Below are 22,772 nucleotides of genomic sequence, written 5' to 3' on the forward strand. Positions count from 1 at the left end.
GAATCTATAAATATGCTAATTTTGGTGGAGTCTTTAATAATAGGCTGATTTACTCTGAAGAAATCAAATATATTAGATCAAGGTGCACTGCATGACAATGTCTGTTAGTTTTCTGTCAGTTTGTCTGACATTTTGGTCCAGAGTAAGATAACTAGACATATGTCAGCAGCTAGTGGACACATTGGAATGCAATTGGATTTGGATATGCCTGTTCCCTGGAGGATATTTCCTGGTGGCTTAGTTAGGCATACTCACGCTCATGAAATAAAATCTTTAGATTCTTGTGACCCTGTGACCTTTGTACTAGCCCCACCCTGAGAGATGAATGTAATTGTCTGTTGAAGCTTCAGACTTTCAGTCTTGTTAAGATATCGATGCCCATCCAGACAGGGTAGTCCCTAAAAATGACATTTTATGAATTTCCTGTAAAGAAATGTCAAAACCTAGACAATTGCTCTGCAGGTATATTTTTAGATATGTCATAATTCTCAAGGATTCCTGAGCTCAAAATTGAAATGTATAATGATGACATCCTGGGAGAGAAACAATTGGCGCTGATGCATTTGAATGCTGATGTGCTTGCACATCTGTTTAGAGCGTGTCACTGTGAATGATGACACTGCCTTCCTCACACATGACATTCTCTGCACTAAACATTTGGCTGAGACCTGTGGCTATTCATCAACTTGTCAGCAGCAGCAGACATCCATCATCCACTTTCATTCCGTGTGTCTGTCTTTCTCCCTCTCTCTCTCTACACACACACAAGACACACACACACACAGACTATGCTGGTACTGAGGAGATCCCTTCAGGCTGACACATTGCCTGGGCTCTGGGGAGATTGCATGGGTATGTGTGAAGGATGAGGCCACTAACTGTCTCTGTATTGTTGTTTTTATTTCCTCCAGCCAAAGTTGTGTTTTCTTTCATATTCTAACAGGAAATGTATAAAAAGTAGGATAAAATGCTGATGCCAGCGTATGGCCTATTTCAGGTTTGAGTACAGCAATAAAGCTTGGCAGGCTCTGGTTGCGCATTATTCATTTTTCATGTTATTTTAATTTTATCATAAAAAAAGTCTAAGCAAGCTTTTGGGAATCGGCTAATTTGTTGCTGACTTTCAGAGGGAAAGTAGCAACTGGAGCAAGTGGAGATTAGAACAAAAAGATAACCAAAATGTAGTGAAACTTAAATTATGAAACATAGTAACTATCACAAAGTTAATGAGCTCATGAATATTAACAATCTCTGTTAAAGAGAAATATACTGCAGTAGCACACTATTTACTGTCTACCAACCTTGTTGAACTGTAAGTAGTATCCATCTAATACCATTGTGTTATAATTCAGTTCAATTCAATTTTATTTGTATAGGCCGAATTCGATAACAGAAGTGTATTCAGGACAGCTTTTTCACAACGAATAGAGCAGGTCTAGACCGGAAGCGTCCTTGATGAAAATTATTTACAGAGTTCCCACTTAGAACTGTTAATGTATTATGAATATAATCTCTTTTACCACGTAGCACTGTTACTCTTGTTTTTATATGTTGTGTTTTGTTTTATGCTGTCCATTTCATTTTACTCTTTCCACATTATTCTGTAACTTTATGTAGAAAAGTGTTATAGGGTGTCCCAGTGGACATGCTCACCATGTAATTGCAATGTCCCCGGTTCATGTGAGTGAAATCTTTATAAATTGACCTTCCTTAAGATGAGAATTAAATTTTTTCATATCTCACTCATATTGCCACATTGCCTGTGGTATATATTAATAAAATACACTATTCCCTTCACAACCGCTCCCTTTCTGCCTGCAGCTGGCCTCTTCCTGCAGGAGCTTGCACTCAGAGACGAAAACAGGACATAAATAGTTATGTTTGTTTATTTCTAATAAAATATTCAATTGGCACTTTACCCTGACTCACCCACCTTCTTTGTTACATGCCTTGAACTATTACTATTAATTTTAAACGGAATATAATTTAACTAGGTTTATATAGCCAAATTTATAATCAAAAGTCAGTAATGGTAATTGCTCGTTATTATTATAATTATTATAGTTAAAAACTCTATGAATTTAGAGAGAAATTAACAACTTTAACAAAAGAATAATAACATAACAAGACAAGTATAGGAGTATAAGAAAATGAGTCGAAGAGAAAAAATGAAAAATAAATAAATATGTAGGCTACATAAATAAATCAAAAATTGAAATAAAATATAAATTACATTCATACAATTTTGTCTTAAATAAATAGATACAGTATATTAAAGTCAAACACCGGATAAAGTGTGTTTTCTCTGTTGCTGATGAGAGGTTGTCTTTACCCACAATGCACAGCGGAACAGCCACGTAAACGTACAGATCCTCCCCGCTGCTAGCGTTAGCGTTAGCTTCCTCTGCTCTGTGCAGCTGATGTCACTGATGTCCACACGATGCTACACTCGTTCACCAGGTATTACACACTCACTTCACTCTGCCAGACATATGTGTTCCGTTCAGGTTTGCCTAAAGCTTTACATTGAGTGGTGGCTGTGCTAAGCAGCTAACGTTAGCTGGAAGGAAATGCTGGTGAACATGCTAATGTGGCTAGCTGCTAACTTAGCTAGTTGGCTAGTTTTCCTCTAATGCAAACCAGCCGCTTATATCCTTTAACGTTACAAGAAAACGACCGGTATCGACGAACTTGTAGCCAATGAGCGTTCGGTTGACTTTTATGTGAGCGGATGAAAATAAACCCTTATGAACGTCAGCCCTGAGCCATTGACCCGCTGCTCATAAGGGGTAACAGCTAGCCAGCATGTCGTGGTAATGTATCACCGTTCTGTGAGTTCATTCAATCGGGGAGTAGCTGCTGTTGAACACCTGAGTTTGCGTTGAAGCTATGAAATGTTTTATCCGGTGATAAGCAGCTTCCTGTGAACGCCCCTTCGTTCAGTCTGGAGCTGTCCATGGTCCTAACACCACCGACCACAGCCACCGACCACAGCCACCGACCGGTACCGCGTTAATGCTGCTGGGAGGCTCTTAAACACTTTAATTGTGCCACCAGCTTTTAAATGCACTGTGCCCCATGTATGTATGTGGAACGAACCAACATAATGTCTGTATTTGTCTATTGTCATGAAGGTGTACGCTTGAATTCAAATCTCGCGTACAGATCTAAAGTGCATTGTCGTTTCGTAAACCTTGTTTTCCGTGTTTATGTAACGTTACAAAGCGGTGAGTGAGAATAACTAACCAGCTGTAAGAGAAGCAGCCGCACTGACACCTCTGGAGTCCACAGCGCCTCACATGTGCTCTCCCTCTGTCAAAACACTTTCTTCTGAAGTTTCCTGCTTTGTTGTTACTCCCTCGCCATGCCCGTGTACTGTGGATGTGTTGCATGAAGGTGTCGAATCATTTATTGACTTCAGAGCCTTCTTTACTTACAAAGCGTACTGCGTCTGCTTCTTGCAAGTGCTGTGATAACGCCATATAAACGAGACTCGTCTTTATATTGATGGGGGTGAAGTGTGCTTAGTTGTGGACAGTTTGACTCAAGTGCACCAAGATACACGTGCAGGGTACGTGTGAAGAAACACATGAGCAATATTAGCAGATAGCAGTGAGAGTAAGATGACATTATAAATGTTCATAGTAAGATATTATGGTGGGACTCACTCATAATGGGGTGTAAATAATGGGGGTGCTGCACATTTATTGCTGCAATGCTAACATAAGAGAATGAACTGTGTCCAGCCTGAGTTAGCAATAGAGTGGTGTTAGCAGTTATTGCAGCTTCACCGTCATCGGCATTATCCAGACAGAAACATCAACAGTGCCTGTCTGTTTTCCTGTCTGTTTGCAGGGCTTCAGTGAGATTGCCAGAGCTGTAAGATGTCGATGGTGTTGTTCGCCTCTGTGGTTCGGGTCGGGGACGGCCTTCCTCTCTCTGCATCCACTGACTATGAGCAGGACAAAGAGCTTCAGGAGACCAAGAGGCATCTCAAAGGTCTCTCCAAGAAACTCAGCCAGTTCCCTGACCGCTGCACACTGAAGACTGGACCTTATAATGTCAAGTAGGTCATCTAGGGTTTGAAATTGCCAATGTTTGGACATTTTAAAGGGACCCTTTACTTCCATCCCATTATAAACCAAGTATATCCAATACCCTGTTAACTGCAGATAACGGTTTGTACGTGCTAGATAACATCAGGGTTTGTGTGACTTCACATCTTTTCAATTCATGGTAGTTTCATAGGTCAGTTTAGAGATATAACTTTGAGATTTAGATCATTTTCTATTGACACCCATGGGCGATTAAACAATCTACTGCTGACAGCTTTTCTGCCCTCCACTTGACCCGTCTAACACAACCTTGATGGAAAAGATCTTTTTAATTTGAGTGATTTGCCAGCTGGGCCTTCATTTGAGGTGTCAGAATGCTCCGAAAAGCCCCGCTGGTGCTTCGGGAAGTGCTTTGAAACTCTCTCAAGCACTATTTGTTAAGAGCTAATTAGTCTTATTAAGACAGAGAACATGAGCTCAAAAGACACTCAGAATTGGCTATTAATGAGCCAACTATACTATAGTCTCCCCTGATAAGAGTCTCTTTAATCAATGGGAGCCTGAAGCATCTGAAGAAGAGAAGGTCAGAATGAGGCAGGTAGTGTTTAAAGTCACAGGTTAATCTATTATGTAATATTCTGGGCCCTTTAGAGGCTCTTGTTATGTGATGCAGGAGGAGATTATTTGTATCACTTTGTGTGAAAATAAATCAGTTGTAAACTGTATTATATCTGACTTTATTAAGTTTATTTGGACATTTGTAGGGATTTAGAATATAATGTCTCTGATAGGATTTACATTTTATTGTATTTTAACATATTCATCCATCAACAGTAATACCGGAGGACCAAATTTATTTTATCTCTTAACAGTGAGTTTATGACTTTCTGATATTACAGGGCTTCAGACTACGCTTTTACTCTGGTGCACATAACTGCTTCGTTTAGGTGCACCAGGACGGGATTTAGGTGCACCTACTAATACATTGTAACTTATTATGTAAATGACAAACATTTGAATAAAGTGATACATCAGATTAAATGAGTTAGACTTCTTGTTTAGTAAAGGCTAGGATTTGTGGCTGCTGTTTGTAAACACATGATGTAAAGTGGGAGTTAGAGAGAGAAAGAGAGAGAGCGAGAGTGAGTGAGTGAGTGAGAGCAGTGGTGGTTGAGTGACCTAGAGCAGAGGGATTGCCATTAAACAAAGCAGTGAATCAGAGAATTAAAAAGTTATTTTCTGAGTTTTACAGCAGTTATGTTAGAAATAAACATGGTAACAGCTACGCAAAACAGTCGAAGCCAGGCTTCCTCCTGTCTGCTGTGCTTGCATCTGTGCAGCACTATTTGTTACAGCTCTACAGAATGTTCTCCTCAGAAATGCTGCAGGAAGAGGGGCTGATCTGCCAGCCACGCACCAGCTGCTTTATTAGATCTGCTGAATTTCAGGTGCACCATTGTGACCAATGAACATGTTTGGTTGTACTTGACAGATTTGTGGTCACATGTGCCTGGGGCCCTGTATTACAGGCACTGTTGGTCTGTGCGTCCTGTTCAGAGACCTTCAACGTGATGGGAAACTAGTAGGATGCCAGATGTGGAGACGCACTAATAAAAGCTGAACATGTACTGTTGACCCACTATAAGGGCTTGTGATTTATTTTAAATTCAGAATCCAATTCCTGATTCTTGTAATGAGTATTAGAGCTCTGCATGGTCAGGCACCTGCATCGGTGAACTCATCCTGCCCTGTATCACTCGTAGGTGTCTGAGGTCTTCCGATCAAGACTAGGTGGATGTTCCTCCCTGCAGGCGTAAAACTAAAGGAGACTGTACCTTTTGAAGTTGTGGCTCCTAAATTTTGAAATTCATTCCCTTTGACTGTTTGAATCTGGTTTCTTCTGTCTTTTATAGTGAAGCACTTTGTGATGTCAGCTCTTGAAAGCTGTTGTCAAATGAACTTTACTTACTGCAGCTGTGATATTTAAGAGACACTCATATCAGTAATCACACAGCCAACTTGATGCTGTGTACTAACTGTGAAGGGAGATTTGGTGTTTTTCACCCGCCTCTCTTTGATATTTGTGCATTAGTCAGTTTGGTTTCTGAGGCGCTGCAGCTACACAGTGACATACTGTTATCAGATTCAAACTCATTCTTCAGATGTCTTCTATTATGCTTTTTTTTGTTTGTTTGTTTTTTCTAGCCACATGATAATCATCACATCACTCTACTGTTCGTTGACATTTATGTTCCACATCAATTTAGATGTTGCTCTGATAACCAGCTTTCCCCTCAATTGTGCTCCGAGCTATTCCGATAATGTAGAGGTTTTTGTATCTGGGGAATTTAATTTGTGCTCTGTGTATCAATTAACACTGCAGGGCAAAAAGATAGTGTCTGCCTATGTGCATGTGAATGTGGTATGGTGTTTAATTAGCGGTGAACGTGTACATTTTAGTCACAAATGTGCTGAAATAATGTTTGTTCTGTGTTTAGAGCAGCTGCCTGCAGAATCAGAAATGCCATTGTGTTTTTTTTTTTTCTATAATCTGCACTGTATTTAGCTTGGTGTCCTAATTACAGTTTCACAGCTTTTCTGTCAAGAGAAAAGAGTACAGTGCGTGGAAAGCAATAATGTTTGTGCACGTGTGTGTGTGTGTGTGTATTTCAGTTTCACTAGCGCACTGGGTGTTGGATACCTGATGGTGTGCACTGCAAACTATCCCAATGTGCTGGCCTTCTGCTTCCTGGACGAGCTACAGAAAGAGTTTATCGTCACATACGACCCCAAGCGAATCAGCAACGCTGTGCGGCCATACTCCTTTATTGAATTTGGTGAGCTCCATGCAATTACAAGGGCAAGGGTAATAATAGAGGGAAAAGATTCATCACGAAATAAGAAGGTGCACCAGTTTCTCTTAGAAAATTAGCTTCATGTTAATGAATGTTTTAATTCACGCTTTTTGTAGACTACAACATTTTGCTTAACTTCCCATTATTAATAAAAAAATTTGTATATTCCCTCTTCCTGTATGTAAACACGGAATTGAACAAGGTATATTTTCCAGAGCTCAACAAAAGGTATTCTGGGAAATGTAACTGTAGCGAGTGTAAAAAAGGCAGGTTTAGAGAAAGTGGTTGCACTAAAATATGAGAAACGACAAATAATTACAAAATGACTTCATGCAATTATCTCAACAAAAAAAACATTACAGTTTATTATGCATCATCATTGCCATTTTTGATTAATCTGTGTAATATTTTCAGGATTCATGTAATAATTGTTTAGTCTGTAAAATGTCCATTACGAGATGTCAAAGGCCCAGTGAACATCAAACGTTAGACAAACGATCTGAAACCCATTTTGTGATATGAAAACAGGGAAATTCAGCCAATCTTTAAACCAGAGAATGTTTGGCATATGAACTTTATAAATAATTTAAACAATCAATCATCAAAATGTGTGTAGCTGTCTGCCAATCAGTCCATTAATGAATCATTTTACAGATACAGTATCAAAGACTGAAATCTTGTTTTAACCCAAACAGAACGTCCTGCTCTCACATACAAATGATCTGTTTGTCTCCCTCTTTTTGCCCCCTGTGTAATTAACCACCTTGTTGTTGTGCTCACTGTCATCCATCAGACACCTTCATCCAGAAGACCAAACAGCGCTACAACAGCCCACGTTCCCTGTCCACCAAGATCAACCTGGCTGACATGCAGACAGAGATCAAGCTGCGACCGCCCTACCAGCTCTCCCCTGAGGACCTGCGGGCTATCAATGGATTCTCAGTGCACACACCCTCTAAATACAAGGGCATAGGTAGGACATGAGCTGCTGTCACACACACATTTACACACCGCATACATAACCCATCCAGCTATCAAAGAAGTGTGTTATTGTAATAGACTACCTACTTAATTTCCCCTCTGGGGATCAATATATAAAAGCGCAATCTCATCTCATCTTCCTCTCATTACTTGCCACTATTAACACTCGTAGCACTGGTCTTTGTAGGACCATGACATAGAAAGGTCACTGATCATTTCCACAGAATACTGGGTCCTTTACAACACCAGTAAAGGAATAATAGCGGGTGATTTGACTTTTTGAGCTGTTTGATTTTTGAACAGTTCACATTAAACCTGTAAACTCTTCCACGTGCTTGTTATATTGTTTAAAGGTGCAGTATAGTGCCAAAATGTATTCCCATCGGTACATTTTTAGTAGTTTAGTTGTTTTATTTAAATCTCCTGTTTCTGCATTGTAGTGCATCAGCAACCACCTTTTTGAATTACACTTTATTTTACTTGAATTGGTTTATAGATCACTTACAGTATCACATGAAAGAAATCTATCTTTCTGTAGACAGATATCTTGCTGAAATAACGTACTTTCATTTCAAACAAAAAAATAACCTTTAATTTTGAATATTAAAGAATTGGTGAACATATTATTAAAAACAATACCAGAATGTATTTAAAGAATACCCTTTGCAGCGCAAAATACTCTTATTTCAACATTTATTGTTTTAATATTACTTTTTAAGGATGATTAAGAGCTCATTTTGTGATGTCTCCGTGTTTTTTGTCTTTTTGACTTTCAATTATGCGTAATATTTTTGGAGCTACCATGTAGTGAACAGTGTGTTCCTGCCTACTTTTGGAAGACTGGCAACATAAAATCTGATGAATATCAGTCTAAACAAAAATTTTCTTCTTTTATAAACTCCAGACATTCACGACTAAAGTTGTATGTCAAAAACAAAGGCAGAAATACGCATACGCATTCTTATATTCAGGTCTATGAAGCTGTGCCCCTGGTTCTGTTTTTTACATCTCAATCATTGAGGAACTGGGGGACTGGGGAACTTAAGTCTCTTCACCTCTGCCATGTCCGCAGAGGTTGCTGAGCCCGATTCCAGGCTTTGGTTCTGGCACAACACCGGCTGCACTCCCCATCTGCATTCCCCACTGGCTCCCCTTTCCGCCAGGCCTTAAACCTTCTCTTCCCGACTGTCAAAAGCTCCTTTGCTAGTGGAGTAAATATACTAACTCTCTCCTGGTGCTTTAAGCTCCCAGTCCAGGCAGCACAGACTGTGATAACTACCTTAGAGGGTCATTTACTTACCTGAAGGACATCGGAGGGAAAGCCAGAAAACATTTTCTCCATAAAATATGATCCAGTTTCACCAAAATCAGTAAAGCGTGGGGAGTGGGGATGACAGAGTCACCATTCACCCTATTACAAGTCGGTTTAGCATAAAAAATATATTGAAGCTGTTATTTTAAGGTAGAAAAGTTACATAATGAGGCTTTAAACAACTGTTTGCATGTCGATACTTGTGCCCACTCCACCACTCAGTAGACCTGTCAAAATATAATGAGTGGTAGACGAATGGAAAAGAAGGGCAACTTCACTGACTGTGTTGCATCAGCTAAGTTCTCCAACAGCGGCAGAACAGCTCTCATTATGGGTATTTATAGCACTCATGCCATTAATTAATCTCATGTACCTGTAGACCTTCATCGTGGAATATCTCAGTGAGTTATTAGTTATCAGTTATCAGTTATTAAACATCAGAAATGAACATTAGTGTTTAATCCATAGTCCATATTCAAACAGACTTTGCAATGTGATTCATTGCAAAGTCTGTTTCAGTTTGAGTCTGATTCATGATTCAAGGAGATATAATGACTATAATATAAATAAAAAGGATGATAGAATTTGTCACTCAAAGAATTAAAGTTACGTTTATAAATGCGCCTTTTATTGACATTTTACAGAACGCTGTGTAGACTGAAAAAATGGCACTGAAGATAGCAAACATCCTAAACTAATAATGTTTTACTATAAGGTTACAGCTATTACATGATGTTTCATGTCATCTGCACCTATCTCAGCTATCTCTCAGCTAAGTATATGCACATTCTTCTTTTATGATCTCATTTTATGGAAGGGGAAAGGGGTATGTGTGGTTTTGTCTGTATGTAGTTTTTATACATCTAGTCCCAGGTATTTTTTTGTTAAAATCTGTAGAAAAGAAAAACAAGTCCTAAGGATACTGTGTGTCTTGTGGTCTGATGTGCTTTGCTCAGTCAAACAGCTCCACTTGCTCCCTTCCCCTCACTTTTGCTCCCTTCCCCTCCACTTGCTCCTTCCCCTCACTTGCTCCCTTCCCCTCACTTGCTCCCTTCCCCTAACTTGCTCCCTTCCCCTCACTTGCTGCAGAAAACAACCCTCCTGTACGCACCGTCACACCTCAGCTGCCCCAAGCTAAATGATGCCACCTCGGGTCACTTACAGCGGTTGTGTTCCCCCTGACATCCTCTTAAGGGCAGCTCTCCACGCTTTGTTCGCTCTCTGTTGGTTGCCCTTTTCTGAGAACATAAATCATTTTGTCCCGGAGGATGAAGTATTCTGATCTGATAATAGTGACGCATCACTCCTTTTACCTTGCCAGAATATTTTGGACAATATATGCTTGGCTTATCATTTCTATTCAAGGATTTTTCCTTTTATCCTTCATTTTATAGTTTTTTATTACTAGTTACATTAATAAATTGCATATGTTTTGCTATATACTTTGAAGCTCCTTTTTTCTTAATGCTTTTGTATCTCATTTGTCAAAGCAGATTGTGCTGAGTTTGTAATACCATGTCCTTTCTCTCTTCCAGCTCCCACACAGATGTTGGAGCCAGTGACTCTCCCTGGCATTGTGTCCTGTGTGCTCAGTGTCCTCTGTGGAGGCCTGAACCTGCTGCGAGGAGTCCACGCTATAGAGAGCATACTACAGGTTAGGACATATAGGAGAGGACATTCAAACAGATTCTGTTTCTCTAAAAGTGAAATTCTGGATTCACATAACCTGGGTCCTATTTTCATAGTTTCAGCTGTCGCCATATTGGTAATAACAAAGTTAAGCAAATTCCTAAGATCTGGGAAAGCAGTGACTGCTAAAAAGAAGCCAGACGGGGCACGAAACACAGACACATCAGACAGGTTTCAAATTATTTTCCAGGTTAGTGAAAATGATCTGGAAGAGCAAATGAATTCAACCTGTACAATTACAACCCAAACTCCACAATTTACATTCATCACAGTTTACAAACTGACATCCTTGCTCATCATGGGCTTCCTCTATTACTGTGGTTGTTTGTACACAATTTTCTTATGTAACAAAGAATTATCACTGACATTATTCGATCTCTTACTTTCGGTTTTACCTCCAAATAAAGTGGCTTAGATATAATATAATACCTGGTGTCTAGTTAATAACATACAATGTAATAGTTATCATAAACAATAAACCTAAAAATAAGATCCAAATCATTAGCATCAATTAACTTTCTTTAACAAAGGTACGTAGAATTCATTTAACTGTGGTGCATCACAGTGTCAGTCTGCCATATGCCATTCAACTGTAAATGTCACATCATATTCTATTAAACTAGATAAGACTAAATGAAAATGAATTTTCTTGTCATATTCGTTTCATGATGCTTTGTCTAGACATGGATGACTAGTGCTAAAAAAAAAAAAAAAAAACCCAACCTTTTTTCTTGTCTGCAGAATGACGATGAAGACTTTAATTACGTGATTGCCTTCTTCCTCGGCACAGCAGCCTGTCTGTATCAGGTAAGTGATAGTCTGCGGTAAGAGCAGCCCATCACTGGCTGACTGGCTGACTAACAGCCCTGCACTTTACAGCTCAGCAGCTTGTCAGCTAGACTAACATTAGCAAAAGCTCAATGTCTTTTACCCCACTACCTTCTCTAAAACATTTTCATCAGCCCCTTTTGTGCAGCCTTGATATTAAATGGAGCACCACAAATTGATAGACTGATGGTGGGAACAAAGTTATCAGATGGGGTTTCTTACTTGCTGAGCAGACTTATTGTCCCGTGGAGGACATTAATGATGAAAACATGTCACACAAAGTGTGCAGCATTTAAATTCTTCTCTGTCCTCCTACTTTCAGTGCTACCTGTTTGCCTACTTCTCTGTGTGGAGGAACAGTAAGTCCTTCCTGGCGTTTGCACTCATCTGTCTGTCCAACATGTATCTGTATGAACTGAGAAACATGTGGCAGATCCTCTTCCATGTGGCAGTGGGGGCCTTCATGACTCTGCAGATCAAACTGAGGCAACCGCTGGGAAAAGCGCCAGACTACAACGTCTGACAAAAACTTCAAACACAAAGGACTACTGACGATGTCTTGCACGTGCCCTGGAAATGCAGCGGAGACGGCCCTGACCCGCCGGGGGACAAAGAAAAAAAAACCCAAATCCTTCCAGTTCAGAAAGAGAAACCGAAAAATGTGCGGCACCACAGTAGTCTGGTCACTTTATCCCAGCACCAGTGCACAGTGACAGATCTCAGTGTGAACAGCCACGCCCCAATCATTCATGGAGCTTATTGGATGGATATTCGGAGTTGTCTACTCTGCACCATAGTCTGTTTAAGATATCTACTTTTACTTCTTTTAAATGCAGCCGTAGTTTAGCTCAGAGTCCTGCATATGTGCAGTTTTTCATATCCATACTCTTCCTGCACCTCAGAACCAACCTGCTACAGATAACACTCAATCCCAACAAATACAAAGGCTACACATTCACCCCATTTAAAGTGCTCTAGTTGTTACTAGGAATTTATCACCCAAATAAGATCCCTTTCAGTACCAACAAATTCATGCTTTTTAAATACTGAGTTTGTTATATGGGACTAGTTCTTGGTATGCTTTACTTTGCACACCTCAGGCATGCTGCCTAGACTCAGCAGGGTGGCCAAGAGAGCAATGGCATCGTCTGGGTTTATAATTTTTTATTTTAGAAATTAAGTGAAACTTATCATATACAGTACACGTTTTGTATCAACACAAACCAGCTGCACAATAACTTTGCTGGAATTAAAATGCTGCCTAAAATTAGCATAATTAGTAAATATTTAAATCAGGACATATCTGGTCATAGTGTAAGTAACCAAGAGTAAAATCCAACACACATCAACCATGTCAAGTAGAATGGGTCAGCTGACATGCATGTTGATTTGTGCGAATGTGGTCAAAGTTTCTGCTTCTGGAGAGCTATGTGAACCAACCTGGAAAATACGACAGTGGCGTATTCTGAGGAGTCACTGGATCACAGGGTTACATAGAAAACAATGGATGCAGTGTATGTTGCCCTTAAGAATTTGACCAGAAATTTGATGACAGTTGTCGGTATTTGACGGTCTTTGATGCTCGAGCTACAGACACATTTCTGGTTGTACTCAAATATTATTGAGGTTCAATACACAGCCCTGTTATTTCAAAGGCTAAACAGATGTTCAACAGCATATAGCTGAAATTAAACATATTAATCACTATTTTTTAAAATCATGTGCAGACTATTAAAAACTTAATAACTGCTTAAGGAACATAAAAACACTGCAAGACTGGACATCTCCCATTCACATCACCAATATCATCAGTTCATTTTGTGTTTTGTTTTTTTTCTACCTGTTAGATGCATTTTTTGCACATGTACCGGTGTGAACCTGACCCAGTGCAGGACTCTGGTTTAGGTCTTGGTTTAAAACTATGCAATGCTGCCTTGTGTGCGTGGCCCTCATCCTGTATTAAGGAGCCATTGATTTGCAGATAATTGTCATTTTGATAGTCCATTTTGCTATTTATTTACTGACTGATTGTTCCAAGACATGTGGTCAATGAACATTTATGCAGCTTTTATTGCTTTAATTTTGTTGTTTTATGATTGCTCCAATTTTTTTAAACGCAGACTGGCGGCCTGTTGTCACAAAGTAACTCCTGCTCCAGTAGACACAAACAGCCTGTTAGCATTCATACCATCTTTCCTCGCCCACACAGCCTCAAGCATATGCCAGTGTCAAGTGACTATGTTAATAAACAGGTCTGTGTTGGCAGCAGTAAAGATACGTGGCTGTGTTGTGGCAGCCAGAGGCAGTCCGCATCATTTGAGCCGCCTCGGGTGTGCTTTTCCTCCCACCGAACCCCTCGGTTCAGACACCGTTGGGCCCGCCACTTTTGAAGACAGAAACTCAGTCTCTCACTCTCTGCCTTTGTAATGGATATTAGCACAGTGTTCACATTTAACACAATTACAGTCAGGAGATGCCACATTTATTTTTATTAGGCAGTGTGAGATTTGTTAAGGAAATTATGGGAAGATTTCCTGGTCTCCTGCGCCATCCCAATAAATGATAGCAAACAAATGGAGAAGGGTAGAGAATTGAGTCATGCCTTTTATTGTTCATTGTTCATGAGTAGCTCAACAGTTGTGCCAAGATTGTCATAAAAACTATTCTCTCTCTTACTGGAAGAAGCAAAAATGAAAAGGAGTACAGCCACGCAGCTCCACTCCATGTCCATCTGGCATCTGCACTACTGATCTGTCGGGGGACCGCTGCAACACTTCAGCCTCGTATGATTCATCATTGCGCTCTCTGGATGTTCCCTGCTTTCCAACAGCGGTGCCACACCTACATGACCTAATCGCTCTTTTCACAATATGGCTCGGATTCGATTGGACCTGAATCCAGCTTCCCTGGCTCAGATTGTTTGGGTTCACATTCTCCTATTCCACAGCAGTTACAGTAAATGTGTAGTGTGGGTGTGTGTAAAATAGAAACAGTTGAAATTCAAGGCTTTAATACTGGTTTATCCAAGTATGGAAAACGAATGTGATCATTAAAACTTGCTGAAAACGTATTATATGTGGTGTTGTACAAATTCTTAACATTTTGTTTTTCACACAAGCTTTTGAAAGTCCCTCTGTCAGGATCAGAATATAGAAATTGTGTTTGAAAAAATATTTAATTGCGAAAGAATGGATTTGATTTGAAATGGAAACTGTGTTGGAACACTGGATTTAAAGCATATTTGAGACCAGAAATGTTTTGTCCATTTTCTGTTGCACATGAAGGCACATTGATTCATCACATTGTGCTCTGGTCCTCTTCAGTCAACTTGAAACGTATCTACTCTTGTATTAGGACTCATTGTCTCTGAGCTCAGCTATGGAACATTGAACATTAAACAAATCTGAGACATTACCATTACCATTACAGTGATATCCATTCTTCAACAAAAATTGAATGCAGTCTTTTTATTATAGCACTGCTGGGGCTTAATGAGGCATTCGATGAGATCTGATGCATGTTGCTGTAATTATGAAAAAGATTAGAAGATTCAAAGCACCCTGTGATAAGGAGGATATCGGATCCAAAGCCTTTGTAATTTAAAGGAAACATTTACCTAACCTTGAAGGCTGGAGCCTCCAGCATATGGTAAATGAGCACTGGAGTTTCAACTGCTAAATATAGTGAAACTGCTGAGTTTTGTTTAATTTCCTCCCCCCAAAGTCGTTTTTTTCCTTATCTCTCTGGAGCAACAAGAAGCAACAGATTGCCTTGTGATTCAGAGGCAGCTGAAACCCTTTCCAGGCAGCACTCCCCTTCCCAAATAAGTAATGGCACAAGAGGTATTATGAATACGATGATTATAATTGATGTTTTTTTGTAGGTGTCTCATTATGAGGAACAGCAATTTCCTCCAGATGTAGTTTAATAGAGCAGGGATATATTTTTTCCTGAGCAGGAAGTATGTGGATTTTAATGACAAATGGGTACTGCAGGTATAAATTGCAGACTACTTGAAGCACAATTTAAAGCTATCATGCTTCAAGTGAATGTCAGTGGTGGTAATGTTTTTGTAGCAAAGCTCACACAGTCAGGGGGCTCACAGGTTGGCTGCTCAAAAAAGGTCAAAATCATTAAGTCTGAGGCTCCGAGGAATTTGTTTGCTCCAACATTCCCCTGAGAAAAGCCAGGAAAACACTATTGTGGTAACTGCCTGCAGTACTGTGGCCTTTTATTCCATTAATGACCATTCAAATCCTTAAGTTATATCTAAAGATGCTCAGTCTAAATTGAGTTCAACGCTGCTACTTAAATACATATCAGGAGTTATTAAATTAACTAATAACCAAGAACCTAATTCATTCTTATTTGATCTAATGGCCAGTGATTTCACTTCTGTATAAATACAGATATTAAAGCTGTAATGGATGAAGTAACACTCAGGGTGCTAATCAGCAGATTAGCATTTTGCTTCCATCTCTTCCATCATATATAAACAGTAATCATGATGAAAAAAGAGACAAAGGGGCCATTGGTTTAAGCAAGAGATGTAGTGTTGCTGCCATCTGTTGGTGAGTGTTGAAAACATGTAAAAAGAATCTCATTTTCAGCACAATGCCAGCTGAGGGGTTTTAAACAATGTTGCATAAGAAAGCTTTAAAGGGGGGGTAGATTTTTATTGAGAGTATCTTATTTCCTTTGGACACTATTGTATATGGCTAAAGGTATGTGGGTGTTTGTTGAGCAGGTCATACAGAAACATTGTCATGTTAAAAAGGGTCTTCCAAACCTTTAATATACAGTCTGAAGCAACAACATAGACTAATATATTGTGTGCTGCGGAATAAAGATTTACTGGAACTGGAACTAAGGGGCCCTTGCACCAGCCATAGGGTGTCCATGTACTTTCGTCCATATAGTGTATGCCTGAAGTCTTGTTCTTCGTACAGAACCTTTAGCTTTGGTACTATATGAGTATGCTGAGACGACACAAAGTGAACTGCCGTTCATCTTAAAATCATTGGTGAGCTGACAACACAGTCAGAAAAGAATCCAGATGAAGTCATGTAGTACCTGTGAAACATCTCAGGAGTTTATTTGACTGTAAAAAAAAAAACAAAAAAAAAAACAATAAAAACAAAAGGGGCATAGTGTTTGGCATGAAAACAAAAACAACCCACGGTTTTGTCTCTGAAGCTGTTTTTGTCACAGACGCTGCCTCACCCTGTCATCTAATCAGTCATCAATCCTCAGCTGTATAATTGAAAAGGAGGCGAGCTTCTCCTTCTCTTTAAATCTGAGAAAGTATCTCCTCAGGCACCCCGTAGCTGCACCCCACATCTCTGATCTGTGCCTTCTCTCCAGCCCCTTTCTAATGGCACATTCCTGCACTATAAGCAGTAGAAAAAAGGGGGCTTGCGTGGGCGTAGAATGGCACCCCATTCAATGAGTCAAATGGGATGACACTTAAAAGTTTTAGCAGTGGTGTGTAGATAATGGTTGCAGCAATACAGTACATTAACAAAACAGAAACCACCAGAGTAGACCAGTGCAAGCTTATTTTCATTCTACAGGCTCAAAGCAAACGTTTTGACTCAGTGCCAAGTTTCTCTTAAAGGTTAAGGCAGGTGCTAATAGATATCTTTATATGAAAAGACCAACAATCATCAATGAATTGATCACACTAACAAGCATCGACCGTGTAGCAAAACCCGGATATATCTCATTCCTCTGTTCCACAGAGCTAACTGTTGTTGCCCAAAAATAAAATGTCTAAGTCGCACCACTGCACTGGATGACATGTCCCACTGGTATAGAGCCTCGGGTGGGCCCCTGGAATCTTTATACCTTTTACCTTGTTTAATAAAAAATCAGTTAATACATTGATCAATAAAAAAAACTTGTTTAATTATATTTATATTTTATATTTGTAATTATGCATTATAAAACTAGTTTCAAATTGGTCTGGTGATTTATAATCTATTTAGGAAAATGGAACCGCAAAAATAATAATAATACAAAAATGATCTTAAATTTAAGTTTTTAAACAGTAACAATGCGGAGCAGCAGCAGGAGCTCTGATTGGTTGGATTCCAACTGGCACATTGCAGCTGGCGAATCAGAGCTCCAGTAGTTGCTCTGCGTTTTCATGATCTTTTTCAATATTTAATCATTCATTTTGTGTTTCTTTATGCATAATTTCAATTCATATTTAATTCATTTTGTTAATAAAAATCTATAATGATTGCAGTGGTACAGTGAAACATCGATCCACTGTAGTTCATTTTGAGTCAATCCCACATACAACGTCCAGGTGCAATAATTACATACTAGCCTAGTGCAGCAACAGGGTTTTAAATAAACAACAGTCCCAATAAATGCTCTATTTGCTACAAACTATAGCGTTTACAGTGTTAAGGTAAAGGTTTATGTCTTCACAAGAGATAGAGGCCTGGGGGCTGAGGGTGCAGTGTGTGTAGCCACAGAGTAGGTGAGTATTGAGAAATGGACTAACACATTGTTGATGTTGGTCTTTTCAAAATATAAAAACAATGCTAGCCTCATCCTTTAGCCTTTCATCTCAAATATGGTATACTCCTCAATATTCTCAGAAAAAACTCAACACTGTCCAGACATTTACTGATTACTGTACTCTGTGACTCAGCCAAGACAAACAGAACCAGCTGTAATGTTTGGTAATAACATCACTAAAAATCACTAAAATCTATGAAACTGCCAGGTTAAAGATAGTTTGTCTGATGACATGCTGAGTAATGCTGTAATATTGAAGAAAACTGCTCGGATAAGAAACAAAAAAAAAAACAGCAGATAAAAGGGCACATTTCCACACGGGCTCGTCTGTCCCTGTCCACAGGATGAGCATCATCACCGTCAGTGTAGAGTTCATATTAAAGGCCTCATCGGAGATCATTGGACATTCATTGGGTCGTACCATCTGATTGAGCAAGCAAGAGGAGGTTGTGGAGCGATGCAGAAAGGGGTGGACGGCTGAAAGCACTGGAGTGCAAAAAGACTAATCCATTCCCAGACTCTAGTCTGCCATTCAAAGAGCGCACTCACTTGATTTTAACACTTTCTTCTCAACGTGAAATCCAAACACACTAGCAAAAGAAACGGTTGACTTCCTGCAGATCGAAAATGCTGAATTTGGTGAAAAGAGCAAGAAAATCGAGCATTCAGGGACGTCGATCTGCTGAGGCTGAGACCAGGCAACACTTGTGAGGACTTGTGAAATCCCAACATGAGTGATACGGTATGTATGTCTGAATACACATTGGTGTTTATAGATAGCTCTCTAATATATTAATGTACAAAATATAGAATCTTAAAATATTTGATAGGGTTTGGTGTTCTGAAGTCAAAATACAAAATGTCGAAGATTAGAAAAAAGCTCTTCATTGACATCCTCTTTGTGTTTAGTGTGTGTGTATATATGCTGTCCATACTGTAGTGAGAGTTTGTGAATTTATACATTTGACTTTCTGTAAACACTGCAGAGCGTTTTCTGTCTGTTCATACAAAACACAGTCCGACCTGTCTCTGAGGGACCTTCTCACCTGTAAAGACACACTCTCCACACAACTTACTGCGACTCCTCCATCAATCGGTTAATTACTGATGTGATCAGATATCGATGCAAGGACGGATTAGTGCTGCGGTGCTGGCTGAGTGCACAAACTTGAGAGTTTTGTAGCTCTATCACGACAAAAGGGACAAAATGTGTTTTCACATACAGTACATAAAAATTGTATACATACACATAAAACTGTCTGTGTTTTACATGTACACATATACTTCAGCAGGAGAAAGGCAGAGAGAAAGAGAGGAAGTGACGTAGGCCATGTCCTCCTGCGGGTTTGTCTGAAACCCTCAGAAAATCTGACAGACTGAAGCAAATAGAATTTCTTTAAGAACATTTTTCCTTTAGGACCTAGACTTAGACAGCCAGCGAAATCTGTCTTTTGCGCACTGATTGGACTTCTTTGGTCTCAATGGCAGATTCAGGCAAGTTAGGCCTCTTCCACTGACAGTTTCCTCCGCAGGCTGGGCTTTAGGATGAATTTTCTCATCCTTTCCCCATTGTGGCCTCAGTGAGTTTAAGAAAGGATCAGCACGGTAAAAGGGGACGCTTCAGTCAGTCTCAATCTGCCCCTAAGCTATCCGAGGTCCGTGAGCCTGCTCGTTATGTCGGAGGCAGAGTTAAGGCGCCTACCCCAGGGTGTCTGTTTGTCACTTGGTTGGGGTTAACTGTTAGGTGGTCCACTGGTGAGGAAATAGGTCATCATCTCTCCTTTGCCCTTGACTGTGACCACACCTCTGTACTCTAGTGTGTAGTTATAGGAGCTCAGTACTTGGTGCAGGTCTGCAGTCACCTGAGGACAGAGGGAGGAAGGAACAGTGAGCGGACAGGTTTGTGTCATTACTTTGTCTTCATTTAGCATCTAATGACTCCCAGTCAGCAGTGATTTGGTGATTTATGGAAGATGACTAGATGTCTGGGTTAAAAGTGGGCTAAATTTGTTGGAAATCTTTACTAAGTTTACATAAAATCATTGCTTTAATTGCATTTAACGACTTATATGGTCCCTGAAAGGATGTCTAAACAATGGTAATAACCTTGATGTCTGGGCAACTAACTCCTTTCAGCTTGCTGGTCTGTACTTGAAACTGGATATTCTACAAATAGATGAAATCTCAGTGGTTACATCCTAGCGTAATCGTGCTGTTGCCTTGTCACTTTTCATGTTCATTAGGAAGCATTGGTTTATATTTTCTCTTGTGTAAATGGTTTTTCAGAAAGTGCAGTGGAGACGGATGAGATGAAATTAAAGGGTTCCATCTGTGTTCAAAGTAGCTTTGAGTTATTAAACTTTAATGATTTCACATCTGATAGAGCGAAACCAATATGGCCATTTTTAATTAACATTTTTCATTAACTTGAATAGACTTTTTCGAAATCCAGCCACCAGCCATGTCTGAAAGGCACTTTTGCAGAACTCATGCACATTAGAGGAATTTCACATTTTTGACCCAAATAGCTTGGAGCTAACTCCAACATGGCAAAACAAAAGAGCAGTCCTGAGCTCTGCAAATACTCTTCTATTGAGTCATTTCAGCCTCAAAATTCATTTATTCTATTCTGACATAAGGACTGAGATTGTTTGACTTGTTTTTAATGTTTTTTAACTTGGATAAGACAAATTCATATTGCTAGATGGAAAATGTCTACTACGATGATTTTCAGTGACAGTTGTTTAATATTGTTTGTTGTCACCAAGCTGATGACTGTTCACAACTATCTGAATAAAACCTAGTGTATCTGTTGGTTATGGACCAAAGTAAAAAAGTAAAGCAAAGTAAAGTCTAAAAAAATATTCTAAAATGATCTAATAGAAATGTTATTTAGGTTATAGCTCTCCACTAAGTGAAATGACGTGCTTAGAGAATATTTTGGCAGTGTGATGTTACACTTCACCTGGATCCTCTCCGGTACACCTGTGCTGTCCATACGACTCGCCACGTTCACTGTGTTACCCCAGATGTCGTACTGAGGCTTCCTGGCCCCAATCACCCCGGCAACCACAGGGCCAATGTTAAGACCTACGAAAGGAAACAAGTATTACGTGCATTAGACTTAACTACTACTTAACCAATTAGACTTAGACCATAAATGGATGCAAAAAATATTTATTCTATGAATTCTTTTTTTACATAACTTGGCTGGCAAAATTATATTTATTGTGTCAGGTTCTTTCATCTTTTCTTTCTCTCCCAAAATGGATCAATATCAGTTTGGAAGTAACCGTTCCAGTCAATAACAATTTCACTCCATCTGCATCCCCATTAGATGTACAAAATCACTTCTTTCTTCTCTGCAGCTCACCTATTTTCATCTTGAAGTTGTTAAAGGAGTGCTCATTGATGTATTTCATTTGGTCCATCAGCCTCATGGCGTAGTCGGCCAGGGCACGGATGTGCGAGCGCCCGACCTTGTCATATGTGGAGTCATTGAGGCCAGAGGCCGCCATGTAGGTGGAGCCAATGGTCTTGATCTTCTCTAGCTGACGGAACTGTTCCTCACTGATGATCTAATGGTGGCAGGAGAGGGAAGGATTAATCTATAAAGTATATATATTTAGAAGGGTTTGGGTTATGGTTCATTGGATCTTATTCTAATAACCATATTCCTTAAGCTCCAGTCGAACAATTTATATTTTTTATTTCTTTTGTCTTTTTATAGAACAAAGGACCAATGTACAAAACATTTAAATAGTCAAAAGATTTGAAAAATCTGATCTGAAACATCAATATTTTTGATATTCAGTCAAATCACCCTTTTTTATGTTTTTTTGCCTGCTGAAGATTGATAGGAAAAGGGGATAGAGAGAGAGAGAGGGGATGACAATCAATAAAGCACCACTGTGCACCAATCAGTGGATCCCACAGTGGAAGCCACAGATTTATGCCCTCACTCACTCACTCACTCACACACACAAACACAACTTCCAGTCGGACTTGTTCATGTCCCACCTCATCAAAGTCTGCAATGATCTCGTTGAGCAGCCGCAGACACTCCACTCCCTCATTGTTGCCCTCCAGCTCTACGTAGAACTCTGAGAAGTTGCTGATGGAGGCGAACATAACAGCCACGCACTCGCACGACTGGTAGTAGAGCTCGTCGTTACGCCGCTCACGCTGCAAGAAGTGGGCCGCCACGTCTTTGGGCAGGATGTTGTGGAGCAGACGGCGGTTGTAGGCCTGCAGCTCCTCCATCTCCTCCTTCTCCTCTGTGGCCTGAAAGAGAATCAATATTTTGGGGGGAAAACCCAAAACTGTTGAGTATCTGGAGTAGTATATAACTACTACCGGACGGGTTGCCATAAAATTTGGTACAGATATTCATGGTCCCCAGAGGATGAATCCTAATGACTTTGGTGAACTCCTGACTTTTCATGTAGCACCATCAGTTATCTTTTCTGTTAACTCTGACGCCACCCTCTGGTCAGTTTTTACATTTGCTTCACATCGACT

The 22,772-nt window shown here is 39.8% G+C and overlaps 2 protein-coding genes across 2 annotated transcripts in view; one reads left to right on the top strand and one right to left on the bottom strand.

Moving 5' to 3' along the window:
* The first annotated feature begins 2,332 nt into the window (after positions 1 to 2,332).
* On the top strand, positions 2,333 to 14,974 carry sec22a (SEC22 homolog A, vesicle trafficking protein). Its single transcript, XM_035676315.1, has 7 exons — positions 2,333 to 2,460; positions 3,856 to 4,066; positions 6,729 to 6,892; positions 7,704 to 7,883; positions 10,739 to 10,857; positions 11,634 to 11,699; positions 12,043 to 14,974. Exons 2-7 carry the CDS (start codon positions 3,885 to 3,887, stop codon positions 12,241 to 12,243), a joined length of 912 nt encoding a protein of 303 aa, XP_035532208.1. The 5' UTR covers positions 2,333 to 2,460; positions 3,856 to 3,884; the 3' UTR covers positions 12,244 to 14,974.
* Positions 14,975 to 16,401: 1,427 nt separating this feature from the next.
* Positions 16,402 to 22,772, bottom strand: part of adcy5 (adenylate cyclase 5) — a 90,049-nt gene continuing 83,678 nt past the window's right edge. The window contains exons 18-21 of the mRNA XM_035676316.1: positions 22,272 to 22,535; positions 21,625 to 21,829; positions 21,217 to 21,341; positions 16,402 to 20,113 (exon numbers count right to left, since the gene is read on the bottom strand). Of these exons, the coding sequence (XP_035532209.1) occupies positions 19,985 to 20,113; positions 21,217 to 21,341; positions 21,625 to 21,829; positions 22,272 to 22,535 (723 nt within the window). The 3' untranslated portion in view covers positions 16,402 to 19,984. The remainder of the gene's footprint in view (positions 20,114 to 21,216; positions 21,342 to 21,624; positions 21,830 to 22,271; positions 22,536 to 22,772) is intronic.

Source organism: Morone saxatilis, unplaced genomic scaffold (assembly GCF_004916995.1).
Source record: "Morone saxatilis isolate NCDOM2014 unplaced genomic scaffold, NCSU_SB_2.0 Contig5, whole genome shotgun sequence".
NCBI lineage: Eukaryota > Metazoa > Chordata > Actinopteri > Moronidae > Morone > Morone saxatilis.